This window comes from Papilio xuthus, unplaced genomic scaffold (genome assembly GCF_000836235.2).
Source record: "Papilio xuthus unplaced genomic scaffold, Pxut_1.1 DF825017.1, whole genome shotgun sequence".
Classification (NCBI taxonomy): domain Eukaryota; kingdom Metazoa; phylum Arthropoda; class Insecta; order Lepidoptera; family Papilionidae; genus Papilio; species Papilio xuthus.
Genome location: NW_013533632.1, coordinates 5,237,697 through 5,259,737, shown reverse-complemented (window position 1 = coordinate 5,259,737; position 22,041 = coordinate 5,237,697). Strand labels below are relative to the sequence as shown.

The window sequence follows — 22,041 nt, the reverse complement described above, 5'->3', positions numbered from 1 at the left end:
TAAAATTACACCTCACGTAAACGTGTCCACATGACTAATACTAGACAGTTCAAATCCTCTCTCTATCAACACTGTGTTGATAAGCGGAACATGAGTTGCAGGTAGCTGTTGGCGCTGTACGCACCCGCCGCATCAGGGATGCTGCTCTCTTTCATATCAATGCGACAAATCCGTCAACATTGGCAGCTGCAAACATGCCAGATTCGCTAAAACAATTATTTTACTGGACCCGCAGGGTATCGTAAGCCCTTTGAGTACGCTTCAGTCATAAGCTACTCTTATAAATGGCCTGACAATAAGCTTTAAATAGTATAATTTTAACTGGTGCAGTAAACGAGCCAACATTTCGTTTTTACTGGCAGTGCCCAGCCTTCCATCTCTAAAACTAAGTTATCACTGAGTATATCCGTAACCCAAGGACTGCACTCTATGAACTTTTTTAAAAGGACGGTTATTTTAAGTGCCTGTTGGTATTTAATATGTCTTCGAACCAGCTTTGAAGATCATCACAGTACCGGAATTGTACTTGAGCCCATGGGCTTCAAGTACGATTCTTAACCGGCCGTCCTAAAAGCGCTGCTCTAAATAGAGCGTATCATTTGTGAAAAGATTACTCGATTGGCAGCAAAGTTAACATACTATTTTTTCTCGGTACGCTTGAATTAATCATTGAAAGGGATCTCAATGTTGTAACTTGCTATGAGCCGCTACTTGCCAATTTAAAAGCATCGGAGCTCAACAGGTCGAGTCTATGTAAACTGAACTTTGACCGTCTCACAGCTCATCTCCACGCTGCAACACTAAAAATTGATAATCAATAACTGTTTATGGGAAGGGGCACGGGAAGGGGTGGAAAGTACCGATTATTGATGCGCAATTTATTACTTACGCGTAATTCGAAGTAAATTAATTAAAGATTGGACAGTGATCACAACTCCATTCTTCTTTTTATTTTACGGTTAATAAAAACTGTAATAGGTCTGTTTTCAATAAATAATTTTATCGACGAACTGAAAAAAAATGGCTAACATAGAAGAAGAAAAGCAAGAAAATCCGGAACCTAAGCAGATTGGACACAGCAGCATGTCGCCAGGCAGGTATGAAGAAAATACTGAGGAAGACTCGGCAAATGAATCCCAAAATTCACTGCCGCAATGTAGTAATCAAGGGTTAAGTAGCGATCAAGATGCTGTAGCACACCACTCAAGATTATTTAAAACAAATGAAAATGACACTAAGACCGTTGACTGCGTCAATCTTGATGCTTCATGTGTCCAGAAAGACAAGGAAAGATGGGCCAAATTATTACCAATGGTGAAAAATTTTTATATTGAAGACCCAGAAGTGAGCGAAATGTCGCCCAGCCAAGTAGAAGAATGGCGAAGCGAAAACTCAATTGTTCAAGTATTAAGAACCAATGAAGAACAGGTTGATTTGAAACCAATACCTAACCCAGTGTTAACGTTTGAACAAGCATTCAAAAACTATCCAGAAATTTTGGATGCACTATACAAGCAAGACTTAAAAAAACCATCACCAATTCAAAGTCAAGCCTGGCCAATCCTTTTGGGAGGAGGAGATTTGATAGGGATTTCACAAACTGGAACAGGTAAAACACTAGCTTTCTTATTGCCCGCTTTGATTCACATTGAAGGCCAAATCATACCGAAAGAAAAGAGGCAAGGCCCCCCCGTACTCATTTTAGAGCCTACAAGAGAACTTGTGATTCAAATAAGCAAGGAAGTATCTAAGTATACAAACAAAAATATAAAAACAATTTGCCTATATGGAGGAATACAGAATAAGGAAGATATTTATGATTTTTTAAAAGGTGTTGACATAGTGGTAGCCACACCTGGTAGTCTCAGAAAATATATTGTTGCAAATTATTTACATTCTATGTTCTTTTCTTATATCGTTTTCGACGAAGCTGATAAGCTTTTAGGTGTTGATTATGGAGAGGATGTACAAGAATCTTTGTTAGGTCTGCGGCCAGGTCACCAAACAGTAATGACTGCGGTCACATGGCCAGATCATGTAGCAAGCCAAGTAAACAATTACATGACGGATGCGATTCATATCAATGCAGGTCCATTACACCTGACAGCTGTCCCTACAATCACTCAACAGCTAATATTTGTTGAAATTAGACATAGAGAGACAATCCTATTGAACTTCATTACAAATATGAAGCCAACTGACAAAGTTATTGTATTTTGCAACTCCAAACCCACTGTATTACGTCTAACATCAGAATTATGTATAAATGGTATATATTGCGAATCTTTGTATGGTGATAGAGACTATCATGATCGAAAAGTTGCTATGGAGCAGATTTTAAATGGTTCTGCTACCATCTTAATAGCAACAAATGTTGCTTCAAGAGGGATTCATATTGAAGGCTTGACACATGTCATAAACTTTGATTTCCCTCGATCTATGGTTGATTATATATTCAGAATTGGTAGAACAGGCAGAGGAGGTAAAACTGGGACAGCTATTTCCTATGTAGCAAGATATGATTGGAGACATACCAAAAAATTAATAAGAATAATGAATGAAGCAAACCAAGAAATTCCCCGAGAATTGATTATGGTTGCAGATAGATACAATCAGATTACTGCCCAGTACCAAGGTCAAAGGGACAATGACAACAACAGAGAAATAGAGTTTTTAAATTTTTATGATTGAATTCTCATGATTATTAGATATAAAAAGATTTACTAATGTTTGCATAAGTGTGGTCAAATCATGTTTAAATATTATCAAGTAAATATCTTTGATCTTTACTATATAACCTTGATGTATAATCCATAATACATTTTAATGCATTTATGTATGAAATGTTTCCTGTTAAATGCATATTTTTTTTGAATCTTTAAGATAATGAGATTAACATCTAATTACATTTAAATCCAATCATTGTTAGAAACTAAGATTTGTAAGTTAAGTAATACTTAAAATGCAAGCAACTGCGGTTTGTATCAAAGAACTTATAATTATATGAGCTTTTGCCCTCAACTCTTCTGGCACAGCTATAAAAAATAATGATTTATAGCCATATATTCTTCCACACTCTGAACTACATCTGTTGAGTTGTTCTGGAAAAACCTTGTAACATCTATTCAAACTTTTGCATTTATTATATTAGTAACTAAAAAAGAATAAACAAATGGTACTAGTCCATGAGTATACTATAGTTCTATTTGTCTATACTATAAGTCGCTCATATAAAATATTATGTGACTGTAGCCAGTAGTATAACCCAATTTTTATCTTATATGTGTAAAATTTAACTTATTGGTGTATGTAGTGAAAATGTGCAATAAAAGCTATTATTCAAAGCATTGAGTCTTTATTGTTATGATTTGTTAACTCAATTGCATGATTGCATATCCGAGTTTCAGATAATATTTACACTTATTTTCAGAAAGTAGGCGGTTTCTTTCCTTATATCAAATCAATTTTATTGTTTATTCAGCATTTAGTCTAAGTCTTCAGTTTAAAAATAAGTAGGTAAAGAATATCAACAATTAATTATGGTAATATTTTAAAACAGCAAATCATGCAGTCTTCTCTTAAACTATTTTGTTGTCCGTCCGTCTGTTTTTTGGTGGTTGCAATTTATTAAGAAGAAAAAAATAATAAAAACAGGTACACAGGTACAGGTAAAATAAAGTTAAAGTTCCAAACCTAATTAAAATGTGTATATAAAATAAACATAAAAAAGCCAAAATATGTGTTTTGTGTTGTAAGTATGTAAATTGGATAATCTGGATTGGAGTCTTTTTCAAAAATATTATTATAAAAATGATGAAAATGAACATACTATAAAAAGTATGAAACAATTAAATTTTTTTTCTTCAAATCATTTTATGACTAAAAAACTTCCAAACAATTTAAATTTGACCATTTCCTGTTGTTAAAACCAATTATATGAAAATCCAGGATGATTCACTAGTATACAGTTTTACCTAAATTATTTTTAACAAACTTTGTAGATGCTGATGTTACTAGCAGCAATGTTTTTCTGTTTTTTTTCCTAAATTTCTTCATTGAGTCTCTTGCCCATTTGCACTTATAACTCACTAATAGTAGAAATATTTTAAGAATTTGAATTTTTGCTTGTTATTGTAGTCGTAATATTCACCAACCCATGAGGTTTCCTTACTTTTCATTCATAGAATTATGTAATCATTATAATAAAAAACATTTCGTGTTTTTCGTAATAATATAATATGTAAAATGTATTTAATTTTATTACAAAATGTATCTAACCTAAAACTTCTTTTATAATTTCAACTTCTATCGATGCTTTGCTGGACATAGTTCCCTTCTCTACAAATTAATAAAACACACGCAACGTATTAAGTAAGATTAGCCCACACCGTTACATTTCATACCAATACCACATACATACGGCATGACTTCTCTACTCTAGTATAATTTGAATTTATTTGTGTGTTTACTTGAGTTTTAAGAGGATGATTAATTTGACATTTCACTTGATGTTTTTTTTTTATAAAGCGAACGGGACAAAAGAGCCGCGCACGGTGAGCAATTTGTCAGCTTTAGCAAAGAGTATATAACATAGCTTTTATGGATATATTTATCTGATGTATTTGAGTATCTTTTTGCTTGTATGTACTTTGTAGGAGTAACTAATATATAACGTTAAATTTGCTGAATATCGGTGCTTACAAAGATGTTACAAAAATTTCCCAGAATTTTTTACAGAAATAAGCAATATGAACATATTTTATATACTCTTTGAAAATGAAGCTTGTTTAAAAGAGGTAGAGTACAAAGGTAGAGGAAGACTAAAGCATGGATGGCTTATGTAAAAGAGGATATACGTAGAAAGTAGATTAAGATATGACCGCAAATGTATTTAGTACATACTGTGCCGACCCTCCGTATGGAGATAAGGGCAGGTTGACGATAATTTTCATTGGGAAATATGCTGGGACAAAGACAATAAAAGCTCCTTTACTACTTGAGAATTTATTGCAAATACACCAAATGGTTGTTAAATTATAAAACTATGTTAGCTAAAACCTAAAGGAAATATAGAACCTAAAAATAAAATAAAGAAAAATTAATATTCTTCGCCGCCTTCGCCTTCACCTTCGCCGGAATCCATTCCGACTTCTTCATAGTCTTTTTCAAGCGCCGCCAAGTCTTCACGAGCTTCAGAAAACTCTCCTTCCTCCATTCCTTCGCCAACATACCAATGAACGAAGGCGCGCTTTGCGTACATTAGATCAAATTTGTGGTTTAGGCGAGACCAAGCTTCCGCAATGGCCGTGGTGTTTGAGAGCATGCACACTGCGCGTTGTACTTTAGCTAAGTCTCCTCCTGGCACCACAGTTGGTGGTTGATAGTTAATCCCTACTTTGAATCCAGTAGGACACCAATCCACAAATTGTATCGTACGTTTTGTTTTTATGGTCCCAATTGCAGCATTAACATCCTTGGGAACCACATCACCTCGGTATAGCATACAACACGCCATGTACTTACCATGTCTGGGGTCACATTTTACCATCTGGTTAGCTGGTTCAAAACAAGCATTAGTGATTTCCGCTACAGACAGCTGCTCATGGTAAGCTTTTTCAGCGGAAATGACGGGAGCATAAGTTACCAAAGGGAAATGAATACGTGGATATGGAACTAAGTTGGTTTGGAATTCAGTTAAATCTACATTAAGAGCTCCGTCAAATCGGAGCGAAGCAGTGATTGATGACACGATCTGACCAATAAGGCGATTCAAATTAGTATATGTTGGTCGCTCAATGTCTAAATTGCGACGACATATATCGTATATAGCTTCATTATCAACCATAAATGCAGCGTCGGAGTGTTCCAGAGTAGTGTGAGTTGTCAAAATAGAATTATAAGGTTCTACGACTGCTGTAGATATCTGTGGTGCAGGATAAATGGCAAATTCGAGCTTTGATTTCTTACCGTAGTCAACGGAAAGTCTTTCCATAAGTAGAGACGCAAATCCTGAGCCTGTACCCCCGCCAAAAGAATGGAAAATCAAAAATCCTTGCAATCCAGTACATTGGTCAGCTAATTTTCTCACTCTGTCTAAAACAAGATCTACTATTTCTTTCCCAATAGTGTAATGTCCTCTTGCATAATTGTTAGCAGCATCCTCCTTGCCTGTTATGAGCTGCTCAGGATGAAACAATTGACGGTATGTACCAGTACGAACTTCATCTACTACTGTGGGTTCTAGATCTATAAATACTGCCCTGGGAACGTGTTTACCGGCACCAGTTTCACTGAAAAAGGTGTTAAAAGAGTCGTCACCTCCGCCAACAGTTTTGTCTGATGGCATCTGTCCATCTGGCTGGATTCCATGTTCCAGGCAATATAACTCCCAACATGCATTTCCTATTTGTACGCCCGCCTGACCCGCATGTATAGATATGCACTCACGCATTATAAAATATTTACTATGTGCTTAAAAATATTATGGAATTTCTTAAACTGTTTGCCAATAATCCAGTTATACAAGGCCCAAACAAACAATGAGCTCAACAAAGCAACAAATAAAATTTTTCATAATTCGAACATTTTGCTTATGATCTAAATTTAAAATATCGCACTTTAAAATTTATTTGTCAGTCAAGATTGTTGGTTTGAAAAAAAAGTTTTATACCTAAAACTCGTGCGCAGAAGCTTTGCCGATGACCTCACAACACCACGGGGTAAATGACGGTACTGGGCAAATGAGTACGGTATAAGTGGGAGAGGGAGTACTCGGCAAAACTGCGCACGGCCAATGTTATATAGTAGGTAATTTATAGGTATTCAGATCGTTGGTGGCTCAGTAGTTACAGCACTTGACTTGTAATCTGCAGGTCCTGGGTTTGAATCCCACCATCTACCAATGTCGATTTTGATTTACATATGTACATTTATCTATATATTTACGGTGAAGGAAAACATCGTTATGCAACCTGCACATATCTGCAAAGATATGTGTGAAGGCCAGCGTGGTTGACTATGGCCTAATCACCAGTAACTTAGGGTAGGCTCCTAACCCCTCGGTCAGGACATATTTAGAGCTGATGATGAATGAATGAATTATATATATCATTTAACGTAGTAGCTTAAATAGGAAAGTAAAACACCTCGCCATGTTGTGGAAAACCTATGGAAACTATTTTTTTGTAATGACAGTAACAGTAATTTCAATAGAAAGAAAAATTAGTTGTCATGTTGTCATGGCAATATCATTATTGATTGTTATCGAATTGACGAAGTAATTTATTATATCGCGATTCTTCTTGAGTTAGTGATTATTTGATGCTAAAAATAGTCTCAGAGAAAAAAACAGTCAATTAACATTGAATAAGTTCAAATTACTAGATTTTATTTTTAAATGACATTATTTCGACAGATTTCTTGAGGATTGAGGTACACTCTGCATAGTGTTGCAATATCAAAGGAGTTCGTGGCGCCCTCAATGCCATGTCTACAGTTCTAAGCGCTACTTACTTCATATAGATTTTTTGTGGGAAAACTACTGCCCAAATCAAAATTTTACCAGAAAATAAAATTTCTGTAAATTAAACTTTCTACCTAACAATAAAAGTTGACTGCGATTACACAGGCGGTTGCAAGAATATAACTAAAACTTTGGATAGATATTACCTAGTTGGGTTAAATCGTCAAATTTTCGACCAAGGAATGTGTGGTACTCCGTTGTACACTTTTTTCCCGGACACCTGTATACTCTTTGGTGGATACCTTGAAAGGAAACGGTTGATTCAAATAGTTCTTTGAAACTGAATCAATACTCATCCCTATTTGCAGTATTTTTACATTTTGCCGGGGGTTGGCATACGAATTAGTTACATACTCTTTGGGGGTTGGTGGTGGGGGTGATACTTTGTTCTTTGGGTTTATAACATTATTGTTATTTTACTTTATCTTGTTTACGTACCTAATAAGTGTATTTGTGTATTAAAAACAACAACAATTATGAAAAGGTACGTTGTATAATTATAAAATACCTTGTCCTAGTTTTGTTAAATTATTAGCCTAGCCTTAAGGCAACAGCAAGTTTTACCCTCAATAAAAAGAAAATATTTAATGTATCATATCAAGGAAAACTTGATTGGAATTTGAAAATCTTAAAAAGAAATAGACAATATTATTGTATGAACACTTTATTTTCAAATTGAGTAAACGCAATAGGAAAACAATTATAATACTTCTGAAGATTTTTGACTATATGCCATTTAGATACCACGTGACAATTTAACCATAAATTAAAAGTGACACGATTTTTCAATATTTTACAGGTAGCAAATGAAAATAGGTTTAAAACAATATTATAAACTGCTCTAAAATACATAATAAAAAACTAGCAGTCGTCCGCTACTTTGTCCGCGCGGAATTAAACAAAATATAGCGTAAAATTTCACCTGGTGATAGTTTAGCTTCATGTTAGATAGAATTTTTCAAATTGATTCAATAATTTCTGAGCCTACTCAATGCAAACAAACAATCAAATAAATAAGTATATTTTTCCTTTTCTCTACATTAAATATTAAGGATATTATTATTTATAGAGGAAAAAAGGATATCCTTTCTTCTTTTAAAACTCATCATATAAACATGTTCAGCGGCCAGTCTATGAATTACATTTACGGCAAGTTGACTCCTTATGAATGCGCAAACTATTGGCATTACCTTATTTAAAAGTCTTCCATACTAATACAGCAAAATTTTAGTTCCCATAGTACAATACTTACACAAAAAGTATGTTGGTGACTTTATAAAGTAACAGTCAGATATGAACTCAAACGATCCTTTCTAAACATTTATAGGAAAACATTAATAACAGCATGAAACATTAAAATAATTTTCTGTTCTTAAAAGTATTAAAGTCATTTCTAAAGTAATTCTGCCAAAGGAATAAGATAGAGGATGATATCACTTTAGCCCTCTTTATATTTACTTTGGACCTCTAATGCTTTTACAGTGCTCCTCTAGGTAGTAATTAATAGAAATCCCTATACAAAACTAAAGTTTCTAAACCATTATCTATGCTCTGAAAAATATTTGTAAACATGAACTAATAGATTTTTATCTTTGCAGGACAAATTAAAAAAAAGCTTGAATTAAATCTAGATTATCTGTGCCCAAAAAGTTTGATATCAATTTTTAAGTAATTCTGCTAAAATCATATTTCTCCATACAAACTTTGGAGCTTTAGGAAATGATTTTCGTAAAAGTCTCTTATAGCGCTCAAATGTGTATTGATAGAAGCTCCTATGCAATATTTCTAGTCTCTAGACCTTGTATCTATGCTATGAAAAATATTTGTAGATGTGAACTTTTACCCCCATTTTTAGACCTTAAGAGGTAGAATTTAAAAAAAGCTTGAATAACATAGTTAATTATTTGTTCTCAAAAGTGTTAAACTGTTAAACAATTTTCAAGTAACTCTGCTGTAGAAATAACATCTTTCCATATAAACTTTGGACCCCTAATTTAAACCTCTAGAAGAAATCTTTTATAGAGCTCAACTATGTAATAAAAGAAACCTCATATGCAAAATTTATTCTACATTATGAAATATAAATATAGATACAAACTTTGACCCTTATTTTTAGACCTTAAAAGTATTAATTTGTAAATATCCTAAAAGGTGTAGTGCTATTTGTGCTGAAAAGCATTTATCTCAATTTTCATGAAATTCAGCCCAAAGTATAACCTTGCTTCATACAAACTTTGGACCCTTAGAGAAAGAATTATGAAAAATCCTTTCTTAGAGAATGCCTACTAAGTAATAGGAACCCTGTGTGGAAAATTTCAAGTCTTTAAACTCAAACATTTTGGCTTTGCGTTGATAGTTTAGTCATTCAGTTTACGCTTTTACAAAAACCTATCTTATTCATTGACTCCTCTAGCGCAGCAACCTAAGGGTCTTGGCCTCCGACAAAAGAGATCGCCACCGCTGCCTACCCAGCGCCATCTCCTGCCATCTTTAAAAATTTTATCTTAAATAATTATTTACAGAAGGAAAGTTCAAGCGCAACGAAAATTTGCACAAGGTGTATATATCCCACCAAATACACAAAACACAAATATTGACAAAGTTACAAATCCTTCAACACCAAAGGACAATGATATTAGAAGCAATGTTTTTCACAGTAGCACCTCAGCCAAAAGTCTTCTTGACGTCATTAGTTTTCAAAGTGAGTACATCTCAATCATATAAAAACACATAACGCTATAAATTTTTCTCTCAATCATGATGTTGGGTTACATCACTTTGACTTTGGCATTGAAACCATCATCACCTACACACCTATCAACATTAAAAAGTTGGATATTTTGAATGTGTTTATAATATTGAAACATTTCAGATCTACATAAACATAGGGAACCGATCGTTTTATTGGAGCGATTAAGACATTACCCAGAACAACTCCAAGCATCATCATCTGACACATCCCAAGAATATAGTATAAGTAAAATCAAAAAAGTGGCTACAGCAATTAAACATAATATGTGCCTTAGACCTAAGAAAAAATTTACCAAATTTGTTAAAAGGCTAAGAGAGAAAAATATTATAAAAAGTAAACGGGAACCCAAGGTTAACAAAGATGCATCAAATTTAGAAGCGATAGATTCTTGCAATGAAGATGACAAACCTTTAATGTACCTTGCCAAAGAGGAGAAAAATAATAAAACAGTGAACAAGACGTGTAGTAATACTAACAAAGGTAACTAACATGTTACTTAATATTAAATCATTAATGTTTCTCTTAATAATTAATCATAACAATTTAAAAGTAATGGATTTTATTATATACAATTTCTACAACAACAGTTTTAGGTAGAAATATGTATTAATATCAAATAAGGAAATGAAATATTTAAAATTATTTCAGAAAAAGAGAAGAAAGTAAGTTTTAACATTGGCCCCCATGAACATTTGTCATCTGATGATTATGAACCCCAACAAAAAAGTGGACAACAGTATGACCCACACGGTCACAACTCAGCAACACACAAAGGTAATATTAACTCTACTAAATGACATAACTTTCATGAGGATTTACATTTTATTACTACTTATTGATATCATCTAAAACATGGTTTTAAAATCTCCTCAGGGCCAGGGGCCATATGTAGGTTACTTTTAAAATTTAAACTTAAAAACATCAGGATAAACTACTGTAATTATGTTTTGATGTTATTTCTGATCATTCATCTTCTTCACAAGTCTGGCTATCCAAAGACTAACATTGCTATGCAAAGCTACATGCAAATCATCACTTACTTTCAAACAATTCCTCGCCAGGTTTACCCCATTTGCCATCAACAAAATTCTTGATTACATAAATAAATTACTCAGTTTCAAATTTAAAATCAGTCCAGAACCATATTATGGCCGTCAGCAGTAATTGATCTGATTTTGGAGTTGTTTTTGAGTTTTGAGTTCCAGAGATACCTTCAAACAAACATCCATCGATCTAAACATTTGCATTTATAGACTATTTGATACACATTACATGTCAATCAACAGGATAAGAAAAACCTAATCGATAAAATGTAATCAGAATAAAGACATATAAAGTCCAAAGTGAGACTCTATTTAAATGTTTTACGAAATATTTGTAATTTATAGATGGACTAACAAAGCAATCAATAGTTTACACTCGGTCACATGGCAGAACTACAGAGAGTCGTGAATATGAGCAGGAAGTACCCAAGGGACCTGGTCGGCGACATCGCAGTCGATCCATACTCAAAACAGGTATAACATGCATGATTCTTGTAAAGTTGTATCCTAATCCAACTCCCCTTTGTCTATTAAAGAAAAAATCAAGAAGTAAGAACTTTTAAAGCTATAAAATATTTAAGATTTACCATCACGTTTTATTGTTTTTGTTTTCCGTCAGCTTTATACAGTGATAAGAAGAATTTGTTTTACATTAAAAATGCATGGTTTGGTTATTTGAGTGTGTTGGGGGTATAATAAAGACTGAGCCAGTTAAAGTTGTATATGTATTGTATATCAATAACTTTACAGCTCAAAATAAACAGCCATATATAAACTTTTTCAAGTATTAAGACATACTGCTTTCATATAAGTCTTAACTATGACATATATTGAAATGCAACATGGTTAAATCTTAACCTAACAAGAATCTGAGAACAAATCCATGTAATGTGTAAAGAATTAGTCATTGTTGATTCTTGGGTTGTGTCGTTTTTCAGTGTATGGTGATTGGGTTCATGGGTTGTTACACTTTAGTCCTAGTAAAATGGTTAGAAGATATAGAAGCATTTTCTAATATTGATTCGAAATATTGATATTAGATAGCGTGAAAAGACAGCGCTTGGGCACCCGCTCGAGTCGACGGTCGGTGGCATCAGCCAGCGAATCAGACAATGAAGAGCTGCAGGAAAATGACGAATCGGGATGTACTAGCTCACCAAAGAAGACAGGTAAGAAATACACTTTTATTAACTCCTTTGGTACTGTTATTAAAGTGTTGAAACAACTGTCAAAATACTTTAATTTGCTAAAGTATATTAATAAACTAAAACAATAGTTATAGATGACACAAACAAGAATGGTTTACCAACTCAACGGCTTACTTCCCGTTCTCTGGATGATGCTTCTAAATCAAGACAGGAAGAACCATGTAATGGACAACCACATAGTAATAGCTTATTGCAAAATACAGGTAAATAGTTATAAGACATATTACTATTGATCTTGTTCAAATCATACCCTAAATTATTTTTACAAGCAACAAGAGCAAACCAACATAATAAATTATGCAATTGCAATTTTATACTGTAGATGCAAAAAGTATGCAGCATATTTTGATTAATCTAAAAAGCAATTTGGCATGTGATGTAAGCTTCTAAGGGACCATCATAGCTACTACACAAGCTTCACTTTATTGATTTGATTTATTATGTATTGAAATCCGTATTTTTATAGTTTTTTGTATTAATTCATTGTAGACAAGATCAGGAATTCTGGTGAAAAGGAAACGCCTCAAAAAACAAGTAGCCAACCATCAACACCCAACAAAAAGTTAACCGCAATTACAGGTAATTATTGCATATTGAATTATAAAATACTTAGAATCAACAAAACGCATTAAACTTATTACTTCTCAAGCTAATATAAAATGTCTGAAATGTTTTTTCTAATCTCTTTACATTATTTCGTGTCATATTTAACTAATGTTAAATCCCTATTTGTCTTAACATTTCCTATGTTACAATTGTTAACATAACAAATAATTATATTCAACAGTGACTACCACAGCTGAAATAAACACCACAGCCAAGTCCTCAACATCTCTGCGGCTTCTTAAGAAAAGACCATCCAATACAACACTAGGTATGCTTTGTACTCAAGAAATGGTATTAAGGTTATTACAACGAGCATGTATGTGTTATATGAATATAAATGATGCGAGAGAGGTGTGTCAACACCGTGTCAAATGGAGGTCCGTCTTGGACTCTGCCTATCCCTTTGGGTCTTGGGTGTGAATTATAATGTTTTGTTGCATACAATTAATACTGTCTTTATTTTGTTTATGGAAACTGTAGTAATGTCTATCTATATCATGAATTTGTTAAAATTTTGCCAACAGAATCCTTAATACAATCCGCATTGGAAGTTCAGCCTATTGTCAAAATTGAATCTCCAGGTCGTTTCAGTCTTCTAGGTAAATGGAATTCTATTTACTTTATGCAAAATGTATTGTTTATGTAAAACATATGATTGAAGCAAAATATTTAAGTTTAATTAAGTACATGCAATGTGCAATTAACAAGACATTTGTAAGGAAATGTAAATGTAATAGTAATAGTATTATTTTACTCAACAGAAAAAATTATGATTACTAACTCTTCAAAATCATCACAAGTCAAGTCTATTGGTGAAGGACAAAAATCAAAATCTGAAAGTAAGTGAGATTTGTATAATTTTCAATCCATAATTATTAAGTTAGTTCTTTTATTTACTGTTTTTCGTTACATTAACAGATTCTGATGCAAATACCAAACCTACAACCAGTACTGATGACACAGTTTCAACTTCTGAAGGTTAGTTTTAAGTTGTATCAAACATTTATTAAAATAATATCGCTTTTTTGTTTTTGTTCTAAATGAATTATTTATTTTTAGATGATCACAATAATGAACCATCAACAGCTGAGAAATATTTAAACGCACCATTAATTTCTAGAAGGTCACGTACCGTACATATACCTTTAGATAAAATGTCTAAAACAAATCAGGACAAAAGAAATATTACAAAGAAGCAAATATCTAGCGCAATAGAGCAATCTGATTCTATTGATACAACTTCAAAAATTAAAAAGCATCAAATAAATTGCCCATCTAAAAACTACCCAAGTATGAAAGATGTTGTCTATGCAGACCCTAAAGATTTGGTGAACCGATGTGAACAATGCGATTATTGTGCATTCGTCGACAAAGTACAGTGTGTATCAAATATGTTTAAAATACAATACTGTCGAAAGATTATAAAATTAAAAATATACGGATTTGATGCCGAAGACGAGGAAACAGAAAAAAGTGAATCCAATATATCAAGAACGAAGAAGCGTCAGGGTAACGAGCCGAATACTGATTGTGATAAACAAACGTGTTATTTAATTTATGATAAAGATTCAGATCATGTTGTGGAAGTAAAAAGAACTCTGTGTGCTAATCAGGTGGCACATATTGAAAGTGCGAATATTGTCCCCAAGACATCGAACACAAAAATCATGACAGTTACTGCACTTGATCGTGACTATCTTCTAGATGATATCATAAATTTTGTCTTATCAGAGAAACCCAAAACCAAAGTGGAAACTCCCTCACATTCTGTTAATGGTGCTAAGTCTGTATCAGCCCAAAAGCCTACAAATGCTTATAAAGTAAACGGAGATCATAATGGTACTGAGCAAAAGAGTTCAGCTATACCAAAGCCTGTGCCTAATGCGAGACGAACTGATGCACCAATCTTCTTTCCTAACGAACAAGAATTTAAGGTAAATTTGTTTAAATAATTGAATGTATAAATAAGCTATACTAAAGTACATTTTATCATCAGCTCACTATACATCACCACTAAGGGGTTCGGGCTCGGAGTCTATCCTAAGTTAGGGGTGATTAGGCCATTGTCAATCACGCTGGTCCAGTTTAGGTTGGTTGATTTTACACATATCTTTGAACTTCTTCGCAGATATGTGTAGGTTGCATGATGACGTTTTCTTTCACCGTAAGAACGTCGAGTACATGTACATATGTAAATCGAATATCGAAAAACACATTGGCAAATGGCGTGATTTGAACCCAGGACTGCAGATTACAAGTCAAGGGCTTAACCAATGGGCCACCGACGCTCTCGTAATAGTACATGACTAAAGTTATTAATTTTTCCAGGACCCCATTGCTTATTTCACTAAAATTATGCCTTTCGCTGCGAAATATGGCTTATGTAAAGTTGTGGCTCCGAAGAATTTTAAACCAAAGTGTATGTTAGATGATGAAGTGCGCTTTGAAGTGACGAACCAATACATATCTCGTCTTTATAAGAGATGGGGACCAGCCTCAAGAGAATTATGTGCTATTAAAGCTTATTTAGCTTCCCAAAGTGTGATCTTCAGTCGGCCGCCTTTGGTTAGTAATTCCGGATGTCACAATATATAAATACCCAAAAGTATATAAATGTAACATGTACAATAATTCTATGTTTGAACTAAATTAATAATTTGGAGCTTTTACAATATTGTATCACCTATGTTTGTATTGTTTCCTATATTTTTGTAATGTTTACACACATGCAAATCACAACCATTAGTTTCTTTTTTCTACTCTTAAATCTTCTATATCAAGATGGAGTTTTGGCTGATAAGCCAGTTTGTCATTAAAATATTTATGTACTGCTACTTTAATATTTCAAGGTATTATATCTAATTTAAGTCAATTTTTTTCAGCTCGAAGGAGTTGAGGTCAACTTACCGAAGTTATATTATTTGGTACAAACTCTGGGCGGCCTAAAAGAGGTCATCGAAAAGAAGCGCTGGACTAAAGTAGCTGAAGAAATGAATCTTTCCAAAACGCCAAAAATCGAAGTTAAATTGGATCAAATATATGTTAAATACATATTGCCTTATGACACGATGTCAGATGGTGAGTATTCATTACAGATTATTATAATCAGGTCAGAACGTAAATCCTGATTCTCCGGTGATGAAACATTCGTAGAAAACATATGGATTAGATAAAAACTTTACCTTCCCAAGTCAGTGGGTTAAATAGGCAAAATGAAAAGGTAAATGCATTGGTGTAGACATAGCTATTAAGAAATTTGATTGCAGCAGATGTTTAGGCTACCTACTTTCTAGTTTAATTCCTTTTTCGTTTGAATTTTTTTTGTAATAAATCTTTTTTCACTAACTCCAACAATTGTGACAGATGAGCGGACAGATCTTATGAAAGCAGTTGATAATCACTGGAGCAAGAAACACAAAAAAATGCTACAACGTGCTATGAAGCCATTACATAGACAGAAACGACTCCTAGACGAATCTGAATCTTCCGAAGAAGACATTGATGAAGATGTATATGTATCGGGAGCACTGGCCGAAGCAGAGGACTGTATCAGCAATGGCAGGCAAATGAATCTGCTCACTTTTAAAAAGGTATGTTATGATGCATTTTTAAATTAAGATGTTGAGTTATAATTGGTGAGTTAACTAATTACTGAATTTTAGGTGGCAAGTAAATGTAAGGAAATGTACATTCCAAATAGTAACCAAAATACTCAGATTGAAATAGAACAAACATATTGGAAAATGGTTCTTCTTGCCCAAGACCACATTTGTGTTAATAACGCATCAATCGACACCGGCGAGGAAGGATATGGTTTCACTAAAGATCAACGAGACTCTTATGGGAAACATCCATGGAATCTAAAGGTAAAAACTAACCTATTGCTTACCAACAAACAGTATTATGACCAAAGTAAATAAATGATTTTCCACTTTATGTTACTACTACTAAATACTACTTAAGTCCAGTTTTTATTTTAAAAAAGGCAATTAATTTAAGCTTGTGCTAAGTTCTAAAAAAGCTAAAGCCCAGTTTAATCCATTCATTGGATTTAGAAACCCTTAAACATAAGCTTTAAGCATTTGGCTTGTAAATATATAAATGTCTTTTTGTTATAGGTACTTAGTCAGAATAGTGGGAATGTTCTAAGATTTTTGGGACCAGTACTGGGAGTGACAGTTCCCACATTGCATCTTGGGATGGTCTTCTCAACCAGCTGTTGGCACAGAGATCCCCACGGACTTCCCTGGATTGAATACATGCATACTGGACCTGGCAAAATTTGGTACTTTGACATTAATAACATTTATCCCTTGTTAGTTCATATGCTTCCTTTCAGAGAGGATCAACCCTATCCTAAGTATCTTTATCTAATAAAAAACTGTAAATTAAACTACTTGCTGTAATGTTATAACACTAGTATTTCAACATATTGGTATGTACAATATGTTTTTATACAATGAAAACCCATTCTTATAATTTATCATATAACAATAATAAACATTTATGTGTCATGTTTCAGGTATGGCATTCCCGATGAACAAAGTGACAATTTCCGGAGAGCCGTAGAACAGCTATGCCCAACATCATGTCAAAACAAATCGATTTGGCTTCCGTCCGATATTACAATGATCCCACCAGACCTGCTCTTGCTAAATAATGTATCAATATCTAGAGCAGTTCAAGAGCCGGGTCAATTTATTTTGGTTTTTCCAAAGGCATACTCATGTTCTATTGCAACTGGATACACTGTATCTGAGAGTGTATATTTTGCTACTAATTCATGGTTGGAAACAATTGATCAAGTGTTTCAAGTAAGCAATATTGAATTTTATATAAATAAAGCAAATGTTAAGAAAACATTGAAATTTTTACCCAAGTACTAGTTCCGGCAAAAACTTCATTTAAAACGAAAAACATTTTATTTTGCGTATTCCTTTGGGTCGATAGGCCTACCGATCGATCGTCTCAATACCGCATTCCTCATTAGGCCAATTGAATCCATAGAGTCAAGAAAAATATTTATAATGGGCCGGTTGGCTCAATGGGAAGCAACCACTTTACTTAATGTATGGAAATATTTCAATCATTAAATTACAATTGAATTTCAAAAATAATATTTTGTTGTAGTAGTTGTAGTATTTTTATATGTAATCAAATGTAAAGTAATGTGTATCTTTTCTTTTTTGTTATATTTATAGGAAGTGCGTCAGAGCTGTGAACCTACAATGTTCTCGCTGGAACATCTGCTGGTGTCTGCTGCGCGTGACTTGCGAGCGCCAACTGAGGTTCTCAAACTGGTCCATGTTCTCCTCGGGAAAATCATACGAGAAGAATTGAAAAACCGCAATGCCCTCGCCGCATATAAAATTCTGGTACGGCACCGTGTTGCAATTTAAGTCACAATATTAATATGTTCATTGCCACCTTAAAATACTGACAAAGAATTAACACTTAACATTTAATTTTAATAAAGATTAAAAATTATGTATGTGAATATATTGTGACTACTATTGCTTACAGGCATTGTTTTATTTCACAAAATAGATACATATAAAATGTTTAACTTTTATGACTATTATTTTACAGAACTACAACCCACAACAAAATAGGCTTACTCGGAAGCGACCCGCAGGCGCATGGAATGTTCGAGATCAAGACGAGTGTGAGATCTGTCAAGCGACCTTGTACCTCTCAAAAGTAAGTGTAACTCAAATAATATCATTTTTTCAATGTCTGTTTTGTAATACAAAGTTTACAGAAGTTCGACTTAATGAACCAATTAGAAGCAATGCCTGTTTTACATTATATCAGTATAGCACAGTATCGCTTTAAGTTAGCGCTGGTACACAACTGGCGTCATTAAACCAATATAGTCCTGCGCTACTGTCTTACTGTACTGGCATAATGTAAACCGGGCATTATATTACTTTTATACTGGAATAGGTACACCAAGTTTCTAATATAATTTAAGCACTCAATCACCATATTCAGTTAATGTCTGCATCAAAAAAGTTATACCAATTGATTTTTATTTTTTAACATAAATTTATGTTGTAGGTGAGAGGATTGACAGACAAGAAGCGGTCAGTGTGCCTTCAGCACGCCCTGCAGTTGCTTGACACTGAAAAGAACAAGGAATGTGACTTGACCGGTGTTGAGCTTGAATTATTCTTTTCTGATGCAGAATTAGAAAGGATTATGACAAAAATCAAAGCTCGTATCTAAAATGGACTTAACATAAGTACCACCGATTCGCGCTGCGAGTTTATTACGTGAATATCGTATGTAATTCCTTAGGTTACTCTAAAACATGAGGTTCCAATATAATACTCTATATCTTCGTCCTTATTTACTTTAGTTGTAATTATTAAAAATAATGCTTTATAATTATGTCACATGGAAAGTCATAATGTTTGCTTATTATGTATTATTTGGCATATACAGACACTATATGTCCTTACCAGATATATTTTTGATAGATCAAAAATAAAGAAAAGGACAATGGGCCGAATGTATTCATAATATATTTCCAATTATACCAGAAAAAAATAAGACACAAAGAAAATTATCAATGTAAATGACTTAAAAGACTGGCAACACTACGCTTTACTACGCCTTTAGTCATGTAATTTCCAATTTCGCAAACTTTTTCACCATTATACAGTGAAAATGTACTTAAGTTTAATTTGTTATATCGGTACAAAGAAAGTATTAAGAAATCATTATTCCGTCACATTTTTTTATACTCAAAATTTTAGTTGTAATTTAATTTTAAGTGAAATTGTACCTTATACTTATGTTTTTGTTTATGTTTAGTTTGCTTTGATTTTGATTGTATTTTCACTATAAGAATGATGAATTAAACCCAATGAAAGGTTGTCCGATATATTCGTGACGATTTTCGATATGTCGCGCGAGAAGAGACTAATCATGTGATAAATTCTAATACTAAATATATAAAAATACTGGCTAATGTAATGATAAATTCTGAAAAGTATTGCACTTAACAAGATTTAAGATAGCAACTGAACAAAAACGTCCAGAAATAACGAATCGGAAAGGAGTCATATTTTATCAGGATGTTGCTCGAACTCATGTGAGTTTGACAACATTTTTTTTGGAGTTTGAGATGTTTTACCCCGTTCATCGTAATCTAGAAACCTCGCGCTCCCGGATTTCCACCTTTTCTAGTCTGAGACGATCTGGAAAAACGGAATTGTATGGTAAAAAATGATTAAAAAAAATAACCAAAAATTAAACTAGCTGAGTATAAATTTCTCCTAAATATCGGCACAAACTTATCGGACAGCCCAATATAATTGAATAAGTATATTCTGACAGTACTATTACGATTACATATACATATGAAAGATGCAGAACAACGCAGTCAATTATGTTAATCTGGATCATACCAAATTTTGTCATTCTTTTGCATACTATTTTGAAATATACATTAGTTTTGTATTTTAACTGTAAGAAAAATGAATCAAAGTCATAGAATAAGTATACTGTGACAGTACTATTAAGATGACGTGTATAAAAAAATTCTAAACACCGCAAGTTATTTCTTTAATCTGGATTAAACCAAATTTTTTCATTGCTTTACATACTTCTTTAAAATAGATATAAATTAGTTTTGTATCTTATCTGTAAGAAGAATGAATTAAAGTCATTGAAATGTATAATAGAATAAGTATACTGTGACAGTACTATTAAGATTACGTATATAAAAAAATTCTAAACATCGCAAGTTATTTCTTTAATCTGGCTTAAACCAAATTTTTTCATTGCTTTGCATACTTCTTTAAAATAAATATAAACTAGTTTTGTATTTGAACTGTAAGAAGAATGAATTAAAGTCATTGAAATGTATAATAGAATAAGTATACTGTGACAGTACTATTAAGATATATAAAAAAATGCTAAACACCGCAAGTTATTTCTTTAATCTGGATTAAACCAAATTTTTTCATTGCTTTGCATACTTCTTTAAAATAGATATAAATTAGTTTTGTATCTTATCTGTAAGAAGAATGAATTAAAGTCATTGAAATGTATAATAGAATAAGTATACTGTGACAGTACTATTAAGATTACGTATATAAAAAAATTCTAAACATCGCAAGTTATTTCTTTAATCTGGATTAAACCAATTTTTTTCATTGCTTTACATACTTCTTTAAAATAAATATAAATTAGTTTTGTATTTGAACTGTAAGAAGAATGAATTAAAGTCATTGAAATGTATAATAGAATAAGTATACTGTGACAGTACTATTAAGATTACGTATATAAAAAAATTCTAAACACCGCAAGTTATTTCTTTAATCTGGCTTAAACCAAATTTTTTCATTGCTTTACATACTTCTTTAAATTAGATATAAATTAGTTTTGTATTTTAACTGTAAGAAGAATAAATTAGTCATTGAAATGTATAATAGAATAAGTATACTCTGACAGCAATTACGTATATAAAAAAAACTAGGTCGACTGGAAGTACCCTTTAGGTTTTAATTTTCTTACAAGTAATTACTAGTTTAAAGTGCGCCTTAAGTTGCCTTTTCTTTTCATTTCGTTTATATCAAGATTCTAGGTCGTCGAAGTACCCAATTACGCAATTAAAAATAATTTTTTTATATGATGGAACTAAAAAATTACGAGTTTCGCAATTTTTCCTTTATCTGTGCTTTACGACGTTGCTTCGTGTCATATTTCAAGATTCTAAGTTCACGGGAAGTACCAGGAAGTACCCTGTAGGTTTTGATTCCCTTGCGAATCTCGAAAATTTGCGTAAATTTGCGACATTAACGGTTGTATCTTTTGATTTTGTTGGCTTAGGAGTTTTATTTTTTCATAGCACCTAGCGACCGCAGACTTGTGTATTTGATATAACTTCCAGCGTGATAC

General features: G+C 32.9%; 3 protein-coding genes across 4 annotated transcripts; 2 read left to right on the top strand and 1 right to left on the bottom strand.

The window, feature by feature from the left end:
• The first annotated feature begins 43 nt into the window (after window positions 1-43).
• LOC106126471 (probable ATP-dependent RNA helicase DDX53) lies at window positions 44-3,317 on the top strand. The gene has a single exon (XM_013324157.1). The coding sequence runs from the start codon at window positions 1,021-1,023 to the stop codon at window positions 2,689-2,691; it is 1,671 nt and encodes a 556-aa protein (XP_013179611.1). The 5' UTR covers window positions 44-1,020; the 3' UTR covers window positions 2,692-3,317.
• Window positions 3,318-4,988: 1,671 nt separating this feature from the next.
• Window positions 4,989-6,562, bottom strand: LOC106126431 (tubulin alpha-1 chain). Its single transcript, XM_013324094.1, has one exon. It carries the CDS (start codon window positions 6,449-6,451, stop codon window positions 5,099-5,101), a length of 1,353 nt encoding a protein of 450 aa, XP_013179548.1. The 5' UTR covers window positions 6,452-6,562; the 3' UTR covers window positions 4,989-5,098.
• Window positions 6,563-7,787: 1,225 nt separating this feature from the next.
• Jarid2 (Jumonji, AT rich interactive domain 2) lies at window positions 7,788-21,474 on the top strand. Of its 2 annotated transcripts, XM_013324042.1 has the most exons (23): window positions 7,788-8,006; window positions 10,045-10,223; window positions 10,395-10,754; window positions 10,923-11,048; window positions 11,663-11,791; window positions 12,358-12,486; window positions 12,594-12,603; window positions 12,643-12,728; window positions 13,015-13,104; window positions 13,313-13,399; window positions 13,656-13,730; window positions 13,893-13,970; window positions 14,050-14,109; window positions 14,191-15,065; window positions 15,460-15,696; window positions 16,014-16,209; window positions 16,495-16,721; window positions 16,794-16,997; window positions 17,250-17,416; window positions 17,654-17,945; window positions 18,333-18,506; window positions 18,721-18,831; window positions 19,192-21,474. In XM_013324042.1, the coding sequence occupies exons 1-23, from the start codon at window positions 7,999-8,001 to the stop codon at window positions 19,357-19,359; spliced, it is 4,068 nt and encodes a 1,355-aa protein (XP_013179496.1). In that variant the 5' UTR covers window positions 7,788-7,998; the 3' UTR covers window positions 19,360-21,474. The 2 variants fall into 2 exon arrangements, with proteins under 2 accessions (XP_013179496.1, XP_013179495.1); XM_013324041.1 differs by having other exon boundaries at window positions 12,594-12,728.
• The last annotated feature ends 567 nt before the right edge of the window (window positions 21,475-22,041 follow it).